Raw genomic sequence first — 17,836 nt, forward strand, 5'->3', positions numbered from 1 at the left:
CTCTACTTTGAGGAGGCAGCTCTTCCCTAGTCGTCTTTTGAGTACCTTCCAACCTGAGGGGCTCATCTTCCAGCAGTATATCAGACAATGTTCCACTGCTATTCATAAGGTTTTCACTGGCTAATTCTTTTCAGAAGTAGACTGCCAGATCCTTCTTCCTAGTCTGTCTTAGTCTGGAAGCTCAGCTGAAACCCGTCCACCATGGGTTGCCCTGCTGGTATTTGAATACCGGTGGCATAGCTTCCAGTATCACAGAAACACGCAAGCCCCCACAGTATGACAAACTGTCAGATGTGTGGGGGAAAAGATCTATAAGCAGATACATTTCGGTATAAGCAAGAGCTTCTCATACAAAATCTCCAAAAGCCAACATCAATTCTCCCCAAGTAGTTCTGATATTAAAATACAAAATAGAGTGAAAGGAAAACGGGAATTCTGAATGGACAGAAATTTATCACACCTTAAAATCAGATGTGATAATTACCCTATTTTGTAAATGGTCTGCAATACTTTATTAAAGAATCACAGATATTTTTATTTGATAAAACTGAATTTATTATAAATACAAATTTTTAAAACTTGTTTTACTAGTCAGTTGAGTATTACTATTCTGTGCTCTATTTACTTTCCATGAAAGCGCAATAAGGCAAGGAAATAACCCTGTTAAACTAAACCCGCTGCCATGAGTCATTTGAGATTCATAGTAATCCTACAGGACAGAGTAGAACTGCCCCATAGGGTTTCCAAGACTGTAATCTTTATGGAAGCAGACTGCCACATCTTTCTCCCAAGGAGCGGCTGGTGGCTTTGAACTACTGACCTTTCAGTTAGCAGCCGAGCACTTTAACCACTACGCCACCAGGGCTCCTTAGTCAAGGAAGCAGGTCTTTTGAAATTTAACACATAAGAAATACACAAATTTCTGAGGCAATAACAGTTTGAAAATTCAGTAAGCATAACTTAAGCACTCTTAGAAGCACGCACACTTATTAACTAAATAGTACACTGTTGACTCAAATTTCCTTAAAAAGGGTTTTGTTGTTGTTGGGTGCCATGGAATCTATTCCGACTCACAGCAACCCCAAGTGACAAAGTAAAACTGCCTCACAGGGTTTTCTAAACTGTAATCTCTACTGCAGGAGACCGCCAGGTCTTTTCTCCTGCAGAGCCTCTGGGTGTGTCTGAATCGCCAACCTCTGGGTTAGCAGCCAAGCATTTAAACATTGTCCCTCCAAAGGCTCCTTTAAACAGGTTAGTGGCACCTAACTGACAGCTAGAAAGTAAACCACTCAGCTAGTGTAATCAGACTTAGGGCAATGAACCCTAAATATTTCTTGAAATGTCCTTGGTACTTATCTTGGATCATTTCTATCCTGCTTATTCTTTCTCTCAGGCTCTCATACTTACTTTTCCCATCATTCTCTCCCTACTTCTGCATTCTTCTTTTTAATTCTGCTTACCTTCTCACTTATATGTTGACATTGCTCAAGGTTCTGTCTTTGTCCTTCCCCACTTCATTTTTTCCTGAGTTAGTGCCATAGCCCAGGGACTTGAAATATAAGATATAAGCCAGTAACTTTGAAATCTGTATTATTAGCTCAAGTCTCTTAAACCACAGGCTCAAATTTTCCAATGTCTACCTTTACAACCACCCACAGATAGCTCAAGTACCTCTTCCCCCAAACCACCTGTCTTAGTTATCTAGTGCTGCTGTAACAGAAATACCACAAGTGGATGGCTTATTTTCTCACAGTCTAGTATGCTAGAAGTCCAAATTTAGGGCTTCAGCTCCAGGGGAACACTTTTTCTCTCTGTCAGCTCTGGAGAAAGGTCCTTCTCATCAATCTTCCTCTGGACTAGGAGCTTCTGTGTGCAGGAATCCCAGGTCCAAAGGATGCGCTCTGCTCCAGGCGCTGCTTTCTTGGTGGTATGAGGGCACCCTGTCTCTCAGCTAGCTTCTCTCGTTTATATCTCAAAAGAGATTGGCTCAAGACACAATCCAACCTTGTAGATTGAGTCCTGCCTCATTAACATAACTGCTGCTATTCCCACGTCATTAACATCAGAGAGGTAGAATTTACAACACATAGGAAAGTCACATCAGATGACAAAATGGTGGACAATCACACAATACGGGGAATCGTGGCCTAGCCAAATTGACACACATATTTTTGGGGGACACAATTCAATCCTAAAACTGATTATACGTTCCCCCTTCAAATGTGCTCTTCTGAGTCCCATATGTCAGTTAATAACACCACAATTTACCAAGTCAACTAAAAACCTAGTATAACCTTTAATTTTTTCCTCAAACAAAATCTCCATGGCTAATCAGTGGTGAGGTTCAACAGTTATTATCTGTAAACTGTTTCCGCAATCTGCGTCCTTTACATTGCTGCTGCCACTGCTTGAGTTTTGGGTCACATCGACTCTTATCTAGATTAATACAGTAACTTGCCTCTGGAATTTCTAAAATAGTTCCTTCTTTAAAAGTCTTTGACTACTTCCCACCTGCCCCCCACCCCCAACACACAACCACCATCACTAGAAGCCTACAGCAATAATCTTCAGTAATCATAGAATACTGAAATCTGAGAAAAAATGACCCCTCATCAACCCACTCCCATGGGAAAAGAGACAGGGACCTAGCAGGTGCTACATACTGCTACCAAAAAAAAAAAAAAAAAAAGTTGAAAATCACTATGAGATAAAGCCAATTCCTCAGCATGACATTTAAAACTTTATAAGGTCCGGCCTACCTGTTTTGCCTCAGTACTCCTCTTGAGCAATGATTTTCAAACTGCCCTTACAACCCATTATAGGTTGGTCACATCAATTTAATGATCACAACCAGCATTATTATTAAATAGAATAGAAAATAAAATATATTACATGTAACAAGGCTAAACTGTTTCATGTTATCTTTTATTTTAAATACAAAAATTGGTACTGAGTCACCATGAAAAAGATTTCTTACTGTGTGGATCACAGTCAAAAAGTTTGAGTTCTTACTGGTGGCTACAAGAGGAATTTTCCCACTATCTTTACTAGTACTGTTCTCTTCACACATACAAATCATTCCTTATTCTTCCATATTTAATTCAAATATCCTAAATTTAAAAGATAACATTTCACTCTCATCATGTTGACAAAAAAAAATGTTAAAATCTACTACGTGTTGATGAGATCATGGGGAATCAGGAAACTCATTTAATGCTAATGGGAATATGTATTTGATACTTCTAGCTGCAGCATTTTTTAAATAATGGAAAAGCTGGAAACAACCTAATTCTGCAAACAACAGAATACTGTACGGCAATTAAAACGGATTAATATGTTTCAACATAGATAGATTTCAAAACCAACAGTGAAAACAAAAGCAAATTTTTTAAAGAACAGGCACATATTCTAAAGAATATATCATTGATGTAATTTCTTAAAAACACACAAAACAATATACTTGCTTCTGGATACATTCATATTAATAAATGTATAACATATGCATGGGAATGATATACATAACTTCAGGCTAGTGGTTATCTCTGAGGAGGTAAAGAGGGGAAAAGTTTGGAAGGATACGGCTTTATTTCCAACTGTAAGATTTCCTTAGAAAAATCTGCAGTAAAATGGCAAAATATTATTACCTGTGAAGTATAAGTAGTCAGATACACAGAAGTCTGGTTATATACTTTCTGAAACCTTTCTATATGTTTGAAGTATTTCGTAACTGAAAATCTAAACTTTAAAAAGATCACTAAAAAAAAGATCTAAAAGTTGAAAAAAAATTCAAACCTCTTCTTTTTCCCCCTTTGACCCTACCTTTCCCCAAATTGTTCTCTCTCTTCTCTGTACTCCCATGGACCACTTACAAATATATAAATAGTATACCAAAAAACCCATTGCTGTCAAGTTCATTCTGACTCATGGCAACTCTATCGGGCAGGATAGAACTTCCCCATAGAGTTTCCAAGGAGCGGCTCGTGGATTTGAACTGCTGACCTCTTGGTTAGCAGCCAAGCTCTTAACGACTTTTCCACCAGAGCTCTTAAATAGTATAATACGACAAAATATATTTTCTCCATACATTTGAAAACAATTTATCCATCTTTGATTCTCCAGGATCCGGCAGGATGCCCAGAACTGAGCAGATATTCAAACAATGGGTTGTGAATAAATATTTTAAAGTGACACTTAAAGCAAATTAAGTAAACCAACAAACTTACTGGATGTTGGTAATAGTGACACTGTAAGCAAGTATTTTTAAAGCAGGTCATAATTTTCATAATTATTTTCTCCATTATAAAATTATATCTCGACAGGAATTCAAAGCCCCAAACCTGTAACTTCCTCAGAGAAATTGACTTAAAAAAAACTCCACAAGCAGAGTTAAATTCAACAAATCTTTAGTTCACTTTAGTGATTTGTGTTAGTAAAAAAAGGCTACTTTGAAGTAACCACATCAGTGCTTTTAGATAAGTGATTTAATAAATATGGGACATTTATAATGATCATTATTGAGGCTGTAAAATTAGATTATGACACTTTAAATTACTTTATACATAGGTTATTTAATTTGGTATGGCCAGAAATTATATGAAAAAGGAAAAGGAGGTATTATTATACCAATTTCAAAGATGAAGAAGTGATACAGTGAGAAGCTAAGTTACTTTCCAATGTTTACAAAGCCAATAGATTGTGGTGCCAGAATGAAAACTCAGATTTGCTCTTAATCCACAAATTATCCACTATGCCATGCCCATGCGGCCACATACTACTAACATTCCTACATTAGCCAAATATTGTACTCCTGCTTGAGAACTGTAAAATACTCATTAGGCCACAAAACTTTAATTATGATGGTTAAGTTAGATGCTATTGTTGTTAGGTGCTGTCAAGTCAATTCTGACTCATAGCGACCCTATATGCAACAGAACAAAACATTGCCTGGTCCTGCACCATTCTCACAACTGTTGTTATGTTTGAACCCATTGTTGCAGCCAGTATGTCAATCCATCTCGTGGAAGGTCTTCTTGTTTTTGCTGACCCTCTACTTTACCAAGTCCTTCTCCTGATAACATGTCCAAACTTTTATCGGTCAAGACTATTCTGTTCCTCATCATTTCCCAAAATTCTACCAATTTACAGTTAGGAAGAAGAGGGCCAATCAGGTGAACACTCCTTGAATTCAAATGTTTTGCAAAACGTTGGTCTAGTTTCATGCACACGCCACATCTAGTGGTTTATTACTTCAAAAACAAAACAAAACAAAAACATTTAATGAATTTTCCTAAGGCATGAAATAACTGGCACACTTGTTGGTATTGTGAAAAACATATTTGTTACATATTACAAACTTTAATGATAGTGAAATAAAGTCAATTTTTACTTTACTAGTTAAGGAGATACTAAAAACCCAAAACTCACTGCCGTCAAATTAATTCCGACTCATGGCGATCCTATCGCACAGAGCAGAACTGCCCCATAGGGTTTCCAAGGTTGTAATCTTTACAGAAGCAGACTGCCGCATCTTTCTCCCACAGAGCTGCTAGTGGGTTTGAACTGCTGACCTTTTGGTTAGCAGCCGAGCACTTAACCACTGCGCCACCAGGGCTCCTCTGAGAAGATATTAACATGTATCAATCAATAAACACTTTTGTTTTTACTCAGACTTTAATTCATATAATTAAAAATATGAGGAAAGACCACAGTGAAAACTTATACTATTTACAGTCTCATGGCTGACCACATACTTGTAATTTTTAATACCTCCCCCAGGCAATCATGATACACAGTGAAGGCTGATAATGAGGGCTCTAAAGAATATTGGTCACTGACTCTCTTAATGGTGGAATTTCAGCTACTGTGATATTCAATCCTTTTATATCTTTACAATTCTCCTACTTAACTGCAAATATTTATGGAAGGAAGTATACATTAAGCTTCTATTTTCCAAGTTGCATTCCACAGAACTTAAAACATTTTCTGCAAAAAAAAAAATCCATGGTCAAATAAAAATCATCTTTTCAGACTAATTTTTCTCAAATATATTTAATCATGAACTCCCTTTTAAGGAACCCATGTTAGTAACCTGTGCCTTAAACTTTCAGCAGCTTAATAGCTTCTGGAAGATGGACAACTGATAATAAGGTCCTAGATGGAAGAAAACTGGTCCCTGGCCTCTGAGAAAAGAACTAAAAAATGATTTTAAAGAACATCAGAAACATTTCACAACCTTTTTTAGTGCATGGGTTGGGGATTTACTATATTTAAAAAAAAAAAAAAAAAGGATACTCTTTATGACCCATATGGACAATCCCCACAAGTAGTGTTAGATTGTTTTTTGTTTTGTTTTGTTTTTAAGGACTAGCTCACACAATATGCTATCATTGAACAAAAAGAGACTGGGCAAAGAAGAAAAATATTTTGCTATGTTGACAGGAAAAAGAAGCAAAAGACCAAAATGGATGTCAGAAGAGACTCTGAAACTTGCTCCTGAACGTAGAGTAGCTAAAGCAAATGGAAGAAATGATGAAGTAAAAGAGATGAACAGAAGATTTCAAAAGGTGCCTTGAGAAGACAAAGTATTATAATGACATGTGCAAAGACCTGGAAATAGAAACCCAAAAGGGAAGAACATGGATGGCATTTCTCAGGCTGAAAGAACTGAATACAAAATTCAAGCCTCGAGCTGCAATATTGAAGGAGTCTATGGGCAAATACTGAATGACACAGGACATGAAAAGAAGATGGAAGGATTACACAGAAACACTATACCAAAAAGAACTGGTCAACGTTCAACCATTTCAGGAGGTAGCATATGATCAAGAACTGACGGTATTTGTCCTGGTTATGTAGTGCTGCTATGACAGAAATACCACAAGTGGATGGCTTTAACAAAGAAAAAATTATTCCCTCATAGTCTAGGAGGCTAGAAGTCCAAATTCAGAGGGGAAAGCTTTCTCTCTCTGTCAGCTCTGGGGAAAGGTCCTTGTCATCAATCTTCCCCGGCTCAGCAGCTTCTCAGGGCAGGGACCCCAGACCCAAAGGATGTGCTATTTTCCTGGCTCTTGCTGCTTGGTGGTATGAGGCACCCCTGTCTCTCAGCTCGCTTCTCTCTTTTATATCTTGAAAGTGACTGATTTAAGACACAACCTAATCTTGTAGATTGAGTACTGCCTCATTAACATAACTGCCTCTGTCTTAGTCATCTAGTGCTGCTCTAACAGAGATACCACAAGTGGATGGCTTGAACAAAGAGAAGTTTATTCTCTCACAGTCCAGTAGGCTGTAAGTCCAAATTCAGGGTGTCAGCTCCAGGAGAAGGCTTTCCGTCTCTGTCTGCTCTGGAGGAAGGTCCTGGTGATACATCAGTCTTCCCTTTGTCTGGGAGCATCTCCCAGCACTGCTTTCCAGGTGGTGTGAGGTTCCCATGTGTCTCTGCTCACTTCTCTCTTTTATATCTCAAAGACACTATCTAATCTTGTCAACCTCATCAGTATAACTTCGTCACAGTGACAGAATTTACAACACATAAGGAGATCACATCAGATAACACAATCATACAATACTGAGAATCATGACCCAGCCAAGTTGACAGATATTTTTGGGGGACACAATTCAATCCATGACAGCCGCTATTCCCACCTTATTAACATCAGAGATGCAGGATTTACAACACATAGGAAAATCACATTAGATGACAGAATGGTGGACAATCACACAATACTGGAACCATGGCCTAGCCAAGTTGACACATATTTTTTGGGGACACAATTCAATCCATGGCAGTGTTGAAGGAAGAAGTCCAAGTTGCACTGAAAGCACTGGTAAAAAGCAAGCTCCAGGAATTGACAGAATACCAACTGAGATATTTCAACAAACGGATGCAGCCCTGGAGGTGCTCACTCATCTATGCCCAGAAATCTGGAAGACAGCTACCTGGCCAACCAACTGGAAGAGATCCCATTCCAAAGAAAAGTGATTCAACAGAATGTGAAAATTATTGAGCAATACTGTTAATGTCACAGGCAAGTAAAAATTTGCTTAAGATTATTCAAAAACAGCTGCAGCAGTACATGGACAGGGAACTTCCAGAAATTCAAGCTGGATTCAGAATGGATGTGGACCGAGGAATATCACTGCTGATGTCAGACGGATATTGGCTGAAAGCAGAGAATGCTAGAAAGATGTTTACCGCTGTTTTATTGACTATACAAAGGCATTTGACTGTGTGGATCATAACAAATTATGGGTAATACTGCAAAAAAATGGAAATTCCAGAACACTTAATTGTGCTCATGTGGAACCTGTATATAGGCCAAGAGGCAGTAATTCGAACAGAACAAGGGGATACTGCATGGTTTAAAGTAACAAGGTGTGTGTCAGGGTTGTATCCTTTCACCATACTTATACAATCTGTATATTAAGCAAATAATTTGAGAAGCTGGACTATATGAAAAAGAATGTGGCATCAGGATTGGTGGACGACTCATTAACAACCTGCGATACACAGATGAGACAATCTTGCTTGCTGAAAAATGAAAAGGACTTGAAGCACTTACCAATGAAGATCAAAGACTACAGCCTTCACTATGGTTAAATCTCAACATAAATCCAAAAATCCTCACAACTGGACCAATAAGCAATATCATGATAAACACAGAAAAGATTGAAGTTGTCGAGGATTTCATTTTACTCAGATCCACCATCAACGCCCAAAGAAGCAGCAGTCAAGAAATCAAACAACATATTGCACTCAGCAAATCGGCTGCAGAAGACCTCTTTAAAAAGTGTTGAAAAACAAAGATGTCACTTTTTGAGGACTAAGGTGTACCTGACCCAAGCCATGATATTTTCAATCACCTCATACGCACGTGAAAGCTAGATAATGAATAAGGAAGACCAAATAATTAATGCCTTTGAATTATAGTATTGGTGAAGAATACTGAATATACCACGGACTGCCACAATAATGAATAAGTCTGTCTTAGAAGAAGGACGGCGAAAGTGCTCCTTGGAAGTGAGGACGGTGAGACTTTGCCTCATGTACTTTAGACATGTTATCAGCAGGGACTAGTCCCTGGAGAAGAACATCATGCTTGGTAAGGCAGAGGGCAGTGACAAAGAGGAAGACTCTCGATAAGATGGATTGACACAGTGGCTGCAACAATGGGCTCAAACTTAGCAAAGATTGTGAAGACTGCACAGGATTGGGCACTGTTTTGTTCTGTTGTATACAGGGATGCTATGAGTTGGAACCAACCAAACAATAGCTAACAACAACAACATGTTGACTTGTATGTATAGATTATTTCTTGAAGAAACATGAGAAACTGACAACATTGGTTACTTCCAGGGATGAAAAGTGAGTATACTCAACTGACAGGAATAAGAGAAAGACTTTTCACCCTATAGCCTTCTGATTCTTCTATATTTTGAACCATTTGAATTTATTACTGATCCATTTTAACTTAAATAAAATTAAATCAGCACAGTCTAATGGGAACTAAAGTACTTTGATATTGCCAGAAAATAAAGTTAAAGGCAAGAACCGATCAGAAATGAAGCTCAAGAAGGTGGACAGGAGCCAGGTCAAGAAGGGCCTTATATGGCATACTAAGGACCATTAACTTTAGCCTACAGCAGTGTTTCTCAAAGTGTGATATGGGGGCTACTGGCAAACTTGGAGAGCTTATTAAAAATGCAGATCCCTGGAATTCAGCCCTCAAGTCAGAAATATTAGGGCATTGTTTAGGAAGGCAGAATCTGGGAATTCCCCATCCTCTTAGGGGCTAAGGTTCTAGGATCTGCATTTTAACAAATTCCCAGTTGACTACAGGCTATGGGAACTTTTGAGGAGTGGAGCTCTGGTAGCACAGTCTTTAAGTGTTACGGCTGCTAACCAAACGGTTGGCAGTTTAAATCAACAGCCACTCCTTGCAAACCCCATGGGTCAGTTCTACTCTGTCCTATACGGTCACTATGAGTTGGAATTGACTCAGTGGCAACGGTTTTTGTTTTTTGTTTTTAAGCAGAGGCGTGAAGTGGCCAGATGTTCACTTTAGATAGACCACTCTAGTGTCTGTGTCTCTAAGATTTGAGAGAAGTAAGGCTCAGTTAGAAGACTCTGGCAGTATCCCAGACCATGTTCTCTAATTTGATAAATACTCATGGCTGCACACAATATACTTATTGCATACCATGTGGCAAAAGTATTATCTGCCTAAAAACTACAATCTAAGTACACCATCTTTTTCAAGAAACAGTAACAATAACAAAATCTAAGGTTCCCCGCCCTCCCTCCAGAACACAAAAAAGCTGAAAGTAGAAATAATTTAATCCAATAATAAAGGGTACTGCTAAATGAAATTATTCTATCCCATTACAAAGATAATTCAGGAAGGAAAAAAAAACTAAAAATGGAAACCATTAAAGGGAATTGCCTCTGGGTTTGCGAGATTTGGAGTGGGGAAAGGAGAGTAGAAGCTGCTGACTTATTTGCTATATATTAAAAGAATTTTAAATAGAATTTTATTGGGACAAAAAAGTATGTTTCCAGTGTCAAAACCCTCTCCCAATCAGCCTTGATTCATACACAGGTCCTATTTGTGAGTGTCACAGACCCCCTCATTAATAACATTAATAAAAATTCCACATTTCCCAACAGCTATAACTCTTAAGATGCAAATAAATCATACTAATAGTTATATTAGTCCCTGCAATGGTTGAGCCAGTAAAATCCTAGACTAGAAATCCTGAATTCACAAGACAAGTCATTGACCAGTCAGGGAGGGAAAAAAGCAAGACTTAGAAATAAAGCAATGTAACCAATATGAAGCAAAGATGTTACTCTGAGGACTAAGGTATGCCTGACCCAAGCCATGGTATTTTCAATAGCCGCATACGCATGCGAAAGCTGGACAATGAATAAAGGATACCAAAGAATTGATGCATTTGAATTATGGTGTTGACAAAGAATATTGAATATACCATGGACTGCCAGAAGAATGAACAAATCTGTGTTGGAAGAAGTACAGCCAAAATGCTCATTAGAAGCAAGGATGGCGAGACTTCATCTCACGTACTTTGGACACATTATTAGGAAGGACCAGTCCCTGGAGAAGGACATCATGCTTGGTAAAGTAGAGGGTCAGCGAAAAAGAGGAAGACCCTCAGAGAGATGGACTAACACAGTGGCTACAATGATAGGCTCAAGCATAACAACGACTGGGAGGATGGCGCAGGACCAGGCAGTGTTTTGTTCTGTTGTACATGGAGTCACTATGAGCTGGAACTGACTCCGTGGCACCTAACAACAACCACCACCACCACCAACGCGAAAAAGTAATTGAAAGTCAAACTTTCATCCAGTTTGAAGGATGTAAACCTATTCTTTATATTCATTATCAACTAAGAAATATTTCCTCTGATTCTTTAAGCTTCCACAAAGTTAGAAAGCCAAGAGGCTTCCGAGTATAAAATTATACTGCTACTCCATTCCTCATCTGCCAACTGCATTTTAACAAGTAACCTAACAAGAGACCTAGTTTGCAACAGAACAGCCACCACTACCACAACAAAAGAAAATGCTTCGATACAAAACTTCAGGTTACCATGACACTACAGACATAGCAACCAGGGTGCCAGAAGGCTCAAGTAAGCATTTGGCAACTTTCTTTTATATTCAATTCACATGATTCACATATCTTAGTATCTCTTACTCCAGCAATACAGCAAACAATAGCAACAATCTTCCCGTTTCTATCACAGAATCCTGTTTTAGAACAGCTTCTCAAGCTGAGTATTCTTTGGCCTGTTTTTGATCTCTGATCTGGGCTCCACCTAATATTATTCCGAGTATTGGTCTTAATATATACATAAATGATAAACTCAAATCAGTAAGGGATAATCTAATACAATTTAACTGGAATAATAACAACAATATCGAAAAATTATTCTACTATCCCACTATTACAAAAGTGTGTGTTCTAAAGTCCAGGAGTTTTACTTCAAAGTTTTCTTGTTTGGAACAGCAATATCTAGCAATAGACAAATATCTATGTATTAGAGATTTGTTTTCAGATGCTCAGAGTGAGTACACTAGGTAGTTTGATTTTCAAAGACTTATCGATTTGCCTCTTTTCAAAGTTTTTATTAGTGGCAATCTAGTTCAGAGGTCGAAGAGTTAAACCTCATTCAGATGCCACCCATTTTCTTGAGGCCTTGAAAAAGTTATCCAGTTTCAAAATGCCAGCGCTAGAAACGACCTTGGAGGCTATCAAGTCCAACAGTAGTGTTTTACATACTGAACTAAGTGAAAGCACTTTAAAAACTGACAGTAGTAGACAAAAAGTATCATTTTTACCCATGAGGCCCAGGCAAGTTAAAAAGACTTATACGAAGTTAACCATATAGAACCAAGGCTAGAACTCTGAGCTCCCAGAACCGAATCTCACACCCTGAACATGCCAATTGAGTGTACTATTTTAAATTGTTGTGGGAAGTTTTCATAAAATTGTATGAAGAATATATTTATACATATATCCCATTTGACAATTTCTAAGAAGTAAATTGTTACGGATTGAATTGTGTTCCCCCTACCCCACAAAAAGATATGTGGAAGTCCTAATCTCTGGTACTTGTGCATGTTACTTTGTTTGAAAATAGTCTTTGAAGATGTTACCAGTCAATGTGAGGTCATACCAGAGCACAGAGTGTCTTAATCGGTGGCATCACTAGGGTTGGTGTCACCCAGTGCAGTAACTCATGATGTCATTCCTGCCCGCCATGGACCCTCCTCCCATACCAGACCATACAGAATCCTTAGTAATTTTTTTTGAACTAATGTTACCCGTAAATTGTAATTCTCATATATCACTCCTTTTCCTTTAATTACTACTTCGTTCTCAAAAAAGTTATTAATGTAGGTTCACAAATACTAATTACCACAATATTGTAACTGATATACCAGAAAATTGGACAAAATCGTGACTATAAAAACACCGGCAGCAACAAAAACATCACTGTAACTGGGTAATAATGACAGCTCTGATCGGAGCACATTACAAGGTTCAAAAAGTAAATTAGCATGGAGTTTTAGCCTTGTAGGTATATTGATGCATGTAAGCTGGGCTTACGAAAAAATGTTTCGTAATATTATAACTATGGGATATTTTTATAAAAAATAATATCTGCTGAAACACTGCACCAAAAATTTATAGTCATTCTGGTGTCATTGTCACCTGGTGTGGTCTGCACTCACCCCCCCCCCAACACCCCTAGTGACCCCACTGGTCTTAATCCCATCTGAGTGGTGGTTTATAAATAAGAACAGACAAGAAAAACACAGAGAGAAGTTGAGGAGCGGCAAGGATTGCCAGGAGCCACCAGAAGGTAGGAGAAACGCATGAGACAGTTGCTCTCTCAAAATCCTCAGACAAAATCAACCTGGTCAAAGCCCTGATTTGGATTTTTTGTCTCCAGAACTCTGAGACAATCATTTCTGTTCTCATAAGCAACCCAATTTGTGTATTTTGTCATGGCGGCCCTAGGAAACTAACTAACTCATAGATCTTGCAAAGTTAGGAACAGAACCCAAGGGACAAACCTCTTTCCCAAAATTGTACTCTCTTCTGACATCACCATTTCCTGCCTCACTTGCAATTTCACTCCCTAACACAAACTTGGTGGCAGTGGTGGTTTTGTGGTAGAATTCTCACCCCTCTATGTGGTGTAGGAGACCCATGTTCAATTCCTGGCCACTGCACCTCAGTGCAGCCACCACTCGTCTGTCATCGGAGGCCTGCATGTTGCTATGACACTGAACAGGTTTCAGCGGCACTTCCAGACTAAGATAGGCTAGGAAGAAAGGCCTGGTGGTCTACTTCCAAAAATCAGCCAGTGAAAATCCTATGGATCACAATAGTTCAATCCCGTTACACAGGGTCTTGCTCAAACTGTTGGCTGAATTACTATTTTAAAGATGCAAGTGTTTTCTATACATTGCTATCTTCAAACACTTTGGGAAAGGAGAGAAAACAAATTTGCACCTAGTACTTTCATCAGATGGATGCAGGAGCCCTCGTCAATTAACCGATGAAAGAATCAAGGTGTTTAATGCTAAAAGTAGATTTAGTACTTAAGATGATTTACAATGTATTTGATGCCTCTACAAAGTAACTTGGCTGAAGAAAGGTTACAAACCCTACGTTTAGAACAGGGTAACTACTCTTGTACAGAACTAGTTAAACTAGATTATGGTCATAGGCAATTGATTCCAAAGCCTTCTGGTGCACAGTGCCAACAACTGGAGATTTCCAATGGAGATTTTTCTAGGCATATTGTTCACGGCAGCATCGTTATGCTTCTTTTCCTAAAATTGGTGGGTGGGGGCATAGAGTCAGAAGTTTCAAAACATAGGGGAGGGAAGAAAATATTCCGTTTTTTTCTTGGATGGATCTATATACTTTGCAAACATATCTATTCCTAATATAGTCTACTGTGGAGCTACTGCTACATTATAGTCATCGGTTCTTTATTTCACACATTATCCTGCTTATGGCCCCCCGTCTGACCTTACTACTTAATAACATACATTCAAGTCAAATTTTCTCTCTCGCTCTTCCCAGCATGAAAGATACACGTCTTTAAAAACCAACTGCTAGAACCCTGTCTGACGACCACATTCCAGCAAGGAAAAGACTCATCCAAATGGGCTTCCTGGAGTGTCCCAGGCCTTGCAGTCAGTCCTGCGGCGCAAAAGTGGGTGTGTCCGCGGTACCACTGCCCTCTTTTCTGCCGCCTGCAGCGACACCTCTAGGCCCCCTATCTTGAGGTGGCCTGGGGAGCTATTTCTAGAGCATTTAGAGCTCAGTCCACCGGTCCCACCTCTTTCTTTGAGGCTGCACTGCACTTTTCACCTTTCCTTCCTCCTGCTTTTCCCAACAAGATGATGGTGGTGGCGAAAGCACAAGTGAATCCCCAAACCACTCCTACTCTATGAGACCACTCAGAAGCCCCTCCTCCCCCACCGAAGGCTTCCTCGGGGCATTCCCGCCGTGGGAGTCTGCACTAACAGCGACCCTCTCTTATATACAGGCGAGGGAAACCCACAAGCGAAACCACGGGCTGGTGGGGGGTTGCGAGCGAGGCAGGTGGGCCATCCGGGGCGCCTTGGTAAAGGTCGTCCCCAAGGGTTTCGCTTAAGGGGGCGTGGCCGCGCCCCCAAAGCTGCGGTCGAGCCAGGGAGCAGGCCGGGGCCGAGCCGAGACACCAGGGCGGGCGCCGTCTGGCCGCGGGGACCCACCAGCTGCTTCATGTCCTCTTCCGAAAGCTCCGCGTAGCGGTACCGCTGCTGTTCGAATTCGTACCGGGTGGTTTTGGCCACCACCACCACCCGGGACGGATGAAAGCCGCCGTCGGGGCGGCTGCCACAGCCCGCCAGCTCGCGCTGCTGTCCTTGCCCGAGGTGTCGCGGCCGCACGGCGGGGCCTCCCGCGCCTGGCCCCGTCAGCGCTGCCGCCCGGCCGCCTGCCACGCGACGACAGCTACCCAGCAGGAAGCCTCGGTAGCAAGTCATTGTCGGCCCCGCCGGGGCAGCAAGCTCCGACTCCCGCCTCCGCTCCCCGCCAACCGGAGCGAGCGCCGCCCGTACTGTTCCTGTCTCTAACTTCGCGCCGGGCGAGCAGAGGTTAAATGCACGGCGGTGCGTGGCTCCGACCCCGTGGGGGACGTGCCCAGACGTTGACGAAGGCGGGGAAAGAGAGGCAATTGGCAGGCGGGGGAGCACAGGCGAGGGAATGGTGGGCGGGGAGGAGCTGCAGACCTCCGGTTGGTAGGTTTTGTTTGTTTGTTTTTGCGATTCCATCCACGCCTGCGCAGTCGCCCCTCGCCGCCCGTGGGCTGACCTCCCGCTCCACCCCCTTCCCTGTGGCGGCTCTTAGCCCGCCCTAGGGCCACCTGTCAGCCAATCAAAGCCTGCTGCGGGTTCGGTGCCCGAGGAGCAGCCGGGATTGGCTGGGGCCGGAGGAGGCTGGAATTCTATTTGGCATTCGCGCTGCCCCGCAGGAATCCAGCTAGAACCACTCTGAGACTGCGCGGGTGTTGTGGATGGGGTTTTGAGCGCTGCGCGGGTGTTGTGGATGGGGTTTTGCGCGCTGCGCGGGTGTTGTGGATGGGGTTTTCAGCGCTGCGCGGGACTAGCGGTGGCTGCTATCTAAGTTACTGTTCTTACTTATTATTGCCCATCAGAGTAGATATCATGCTCTTTGTTCGTTCATTTAATCAACGCGTGTTGGACGGCTGATGTTTTCAGCCCTGGACTAGGGACTGAGGGCACTGACTCAGGACCAGCTACACAATTTGCCGGAGCCTAGTGCAAAATGAAAATGCAGAGCACCTTGTTCAGACATTATTGAGAATGTTAACACGGACAGCAGAGCGTTAAACACAGCACCGAACCCTTCTAAGAGCGGGCCCTTTGCGACTGCACAGATTGCAGCCCCTGACGCTGGCCCTGCTGACCACTGGAGAACCATCAGCCCTGAGGGAGAAAGTGTAGCCTTTGAGGAAAGAAGAGGATAATGTCTAGAGGAGTCCGGCCAAGTGGACCATTTCTAGATGGGAAGATAGGGTTGAAAAGGTAGGTAGGAGGAGAGTGGAGGGTTACAAATGTTAGTAATTTGTATCTGTATCCTGTAGGCAGTAGTTTGCCCTTTGAAGACTTTTTACCAGATGAGGTGAGTCATTGAAAGCAGCGTTTGATGACTATTGATCTGGCTTTGGAATGTTGGGTAGATTGGAAGGCAGGAGGGGCAGTGGCGTCACCAGGATTACTGTCACCTCCCTCCCGTGGACCCTCTTCCGGTACCAGACCATACAGAATCCTTAGTAATGTTTTTTGTAGTAGTGTTAAAAGTTATTGATACAGGTTCACAAATTCTAATTACCACAATAGTCTAGCTGAAACACCAGAAAACTTGACAAAATCAGTGACTATAAAAACACTGGCTGCGCAAAAACAACAGAAAGGGCTTGTATCGCAAAACCACGTGATTCAAAGAGTCATTGTAATGACTGAGCGGAGTTGAGAAGTTTGAAAAAGTAAATTAGCACAGTTTTCGTTGTAGGTATGTTGATACAGGTAAGCTGGGCTTACGAAAAATTTGTTGTAATAACTACGGGATATTTTTATTAAAAATGATAAATATCTGCTGAAACACTGCACAAAAATTTTATAGACAGTCATTTTGGGGTCACCCCCTTTGACAGTGTCACTCAGTGCGATCTGCACTCCCCCACCTCCCTAGCGATCCACCTAGGAGGAGGGAGATCGTTGGAGGCTGTTGGAATAGTTAGGCATAATAAGGACTTGGGCTGGGGTAGTAATAGAAATAGAGGAAAAACTCCTCTTATATAGGGGAGAATCACATGGCAGTGCATATCCTCGTGTTTATGCCTCTTGCTCCTCAGATCCGTTTGCTTTGGACCCTCTTTGCCCCTTTGTAGTCCTGGCACTACCATAGCAGGCTTTTGGACTTTAGACAGGTTACTTCATCTTTCTGGACCTCAGATTCCTCATCTGTAAAAGGAGGGGGTTGAACTAGAGTGATTCCAAGGGTCTGTCAAGCCTACCAACATTCATTTTATAGGTTCACTCAATATTTATTGAATGCCTAGTATGTACCAGGTGGCACAGTGGTTAAGTGTTTGACTGCTAACCAAAAGGTCAGCAGTTCGAATCCACAAGCTGCTCCTTGGAAACCCTATGGGGCAGTTCATCTCTGTCCTATAGGGTTGCTGTGAGAGTTGGAATCGGCTCGATGGCAACAAGTTTGGA

General features: G+C 41.3%; 1 protein-coding gene across 5 annotated transcripts in view; it reads right to left on the minus strand.

Annotated features, from left to right (window-relative positions):
- Positions 1-15,670, minus strand: part of NADK2 (NAD kinase 2, mitochondrial) — a 76,267-nt gene extending 60,597 nt beyond the window's left edge. For 3 of the 5 annotated variants that reach the window (XM_023739507.1, XM_023739509.1, XM_012558091.2), the window contains exon 1: positions 15,305-15,651. In XM_023739507.1, the coding sequence (XP_023595275.1) occupies positions 15,305-15,577 (273 nt within the window). In that variant the 5' untranslated portion in view covers positions 15,578-15,651. Of the gene's footprint in view, positions 1-1,460; positions 1,780-15,304 lie in introns of those variants that run through there. The other 2 variants (XM_004385250.2, XM_023739510.1) reach the window with 2 other exon arrangements.
- Between the last annotated feature and the right edge of the window lie 2,166 nt (positions 15,671-17,836).

The sequence above is a fragment of the Trichechus manatus genome, unplaced genomic scaffold, assembly GCF_000243295.1.
Source record: "Trichechus manatus latirostris isolate Lorelei unplaced genomic scaffold, TriManLat1.0 scaffold00135, whole genome shotgun sequence".
Taxonomy (NCBI): domain Eukaryota; kingdom Metazoa; phylum Chordata; class Mammalia; order Sirenia; family Trichechidae; genus Trichechus; species Trichechus manatus.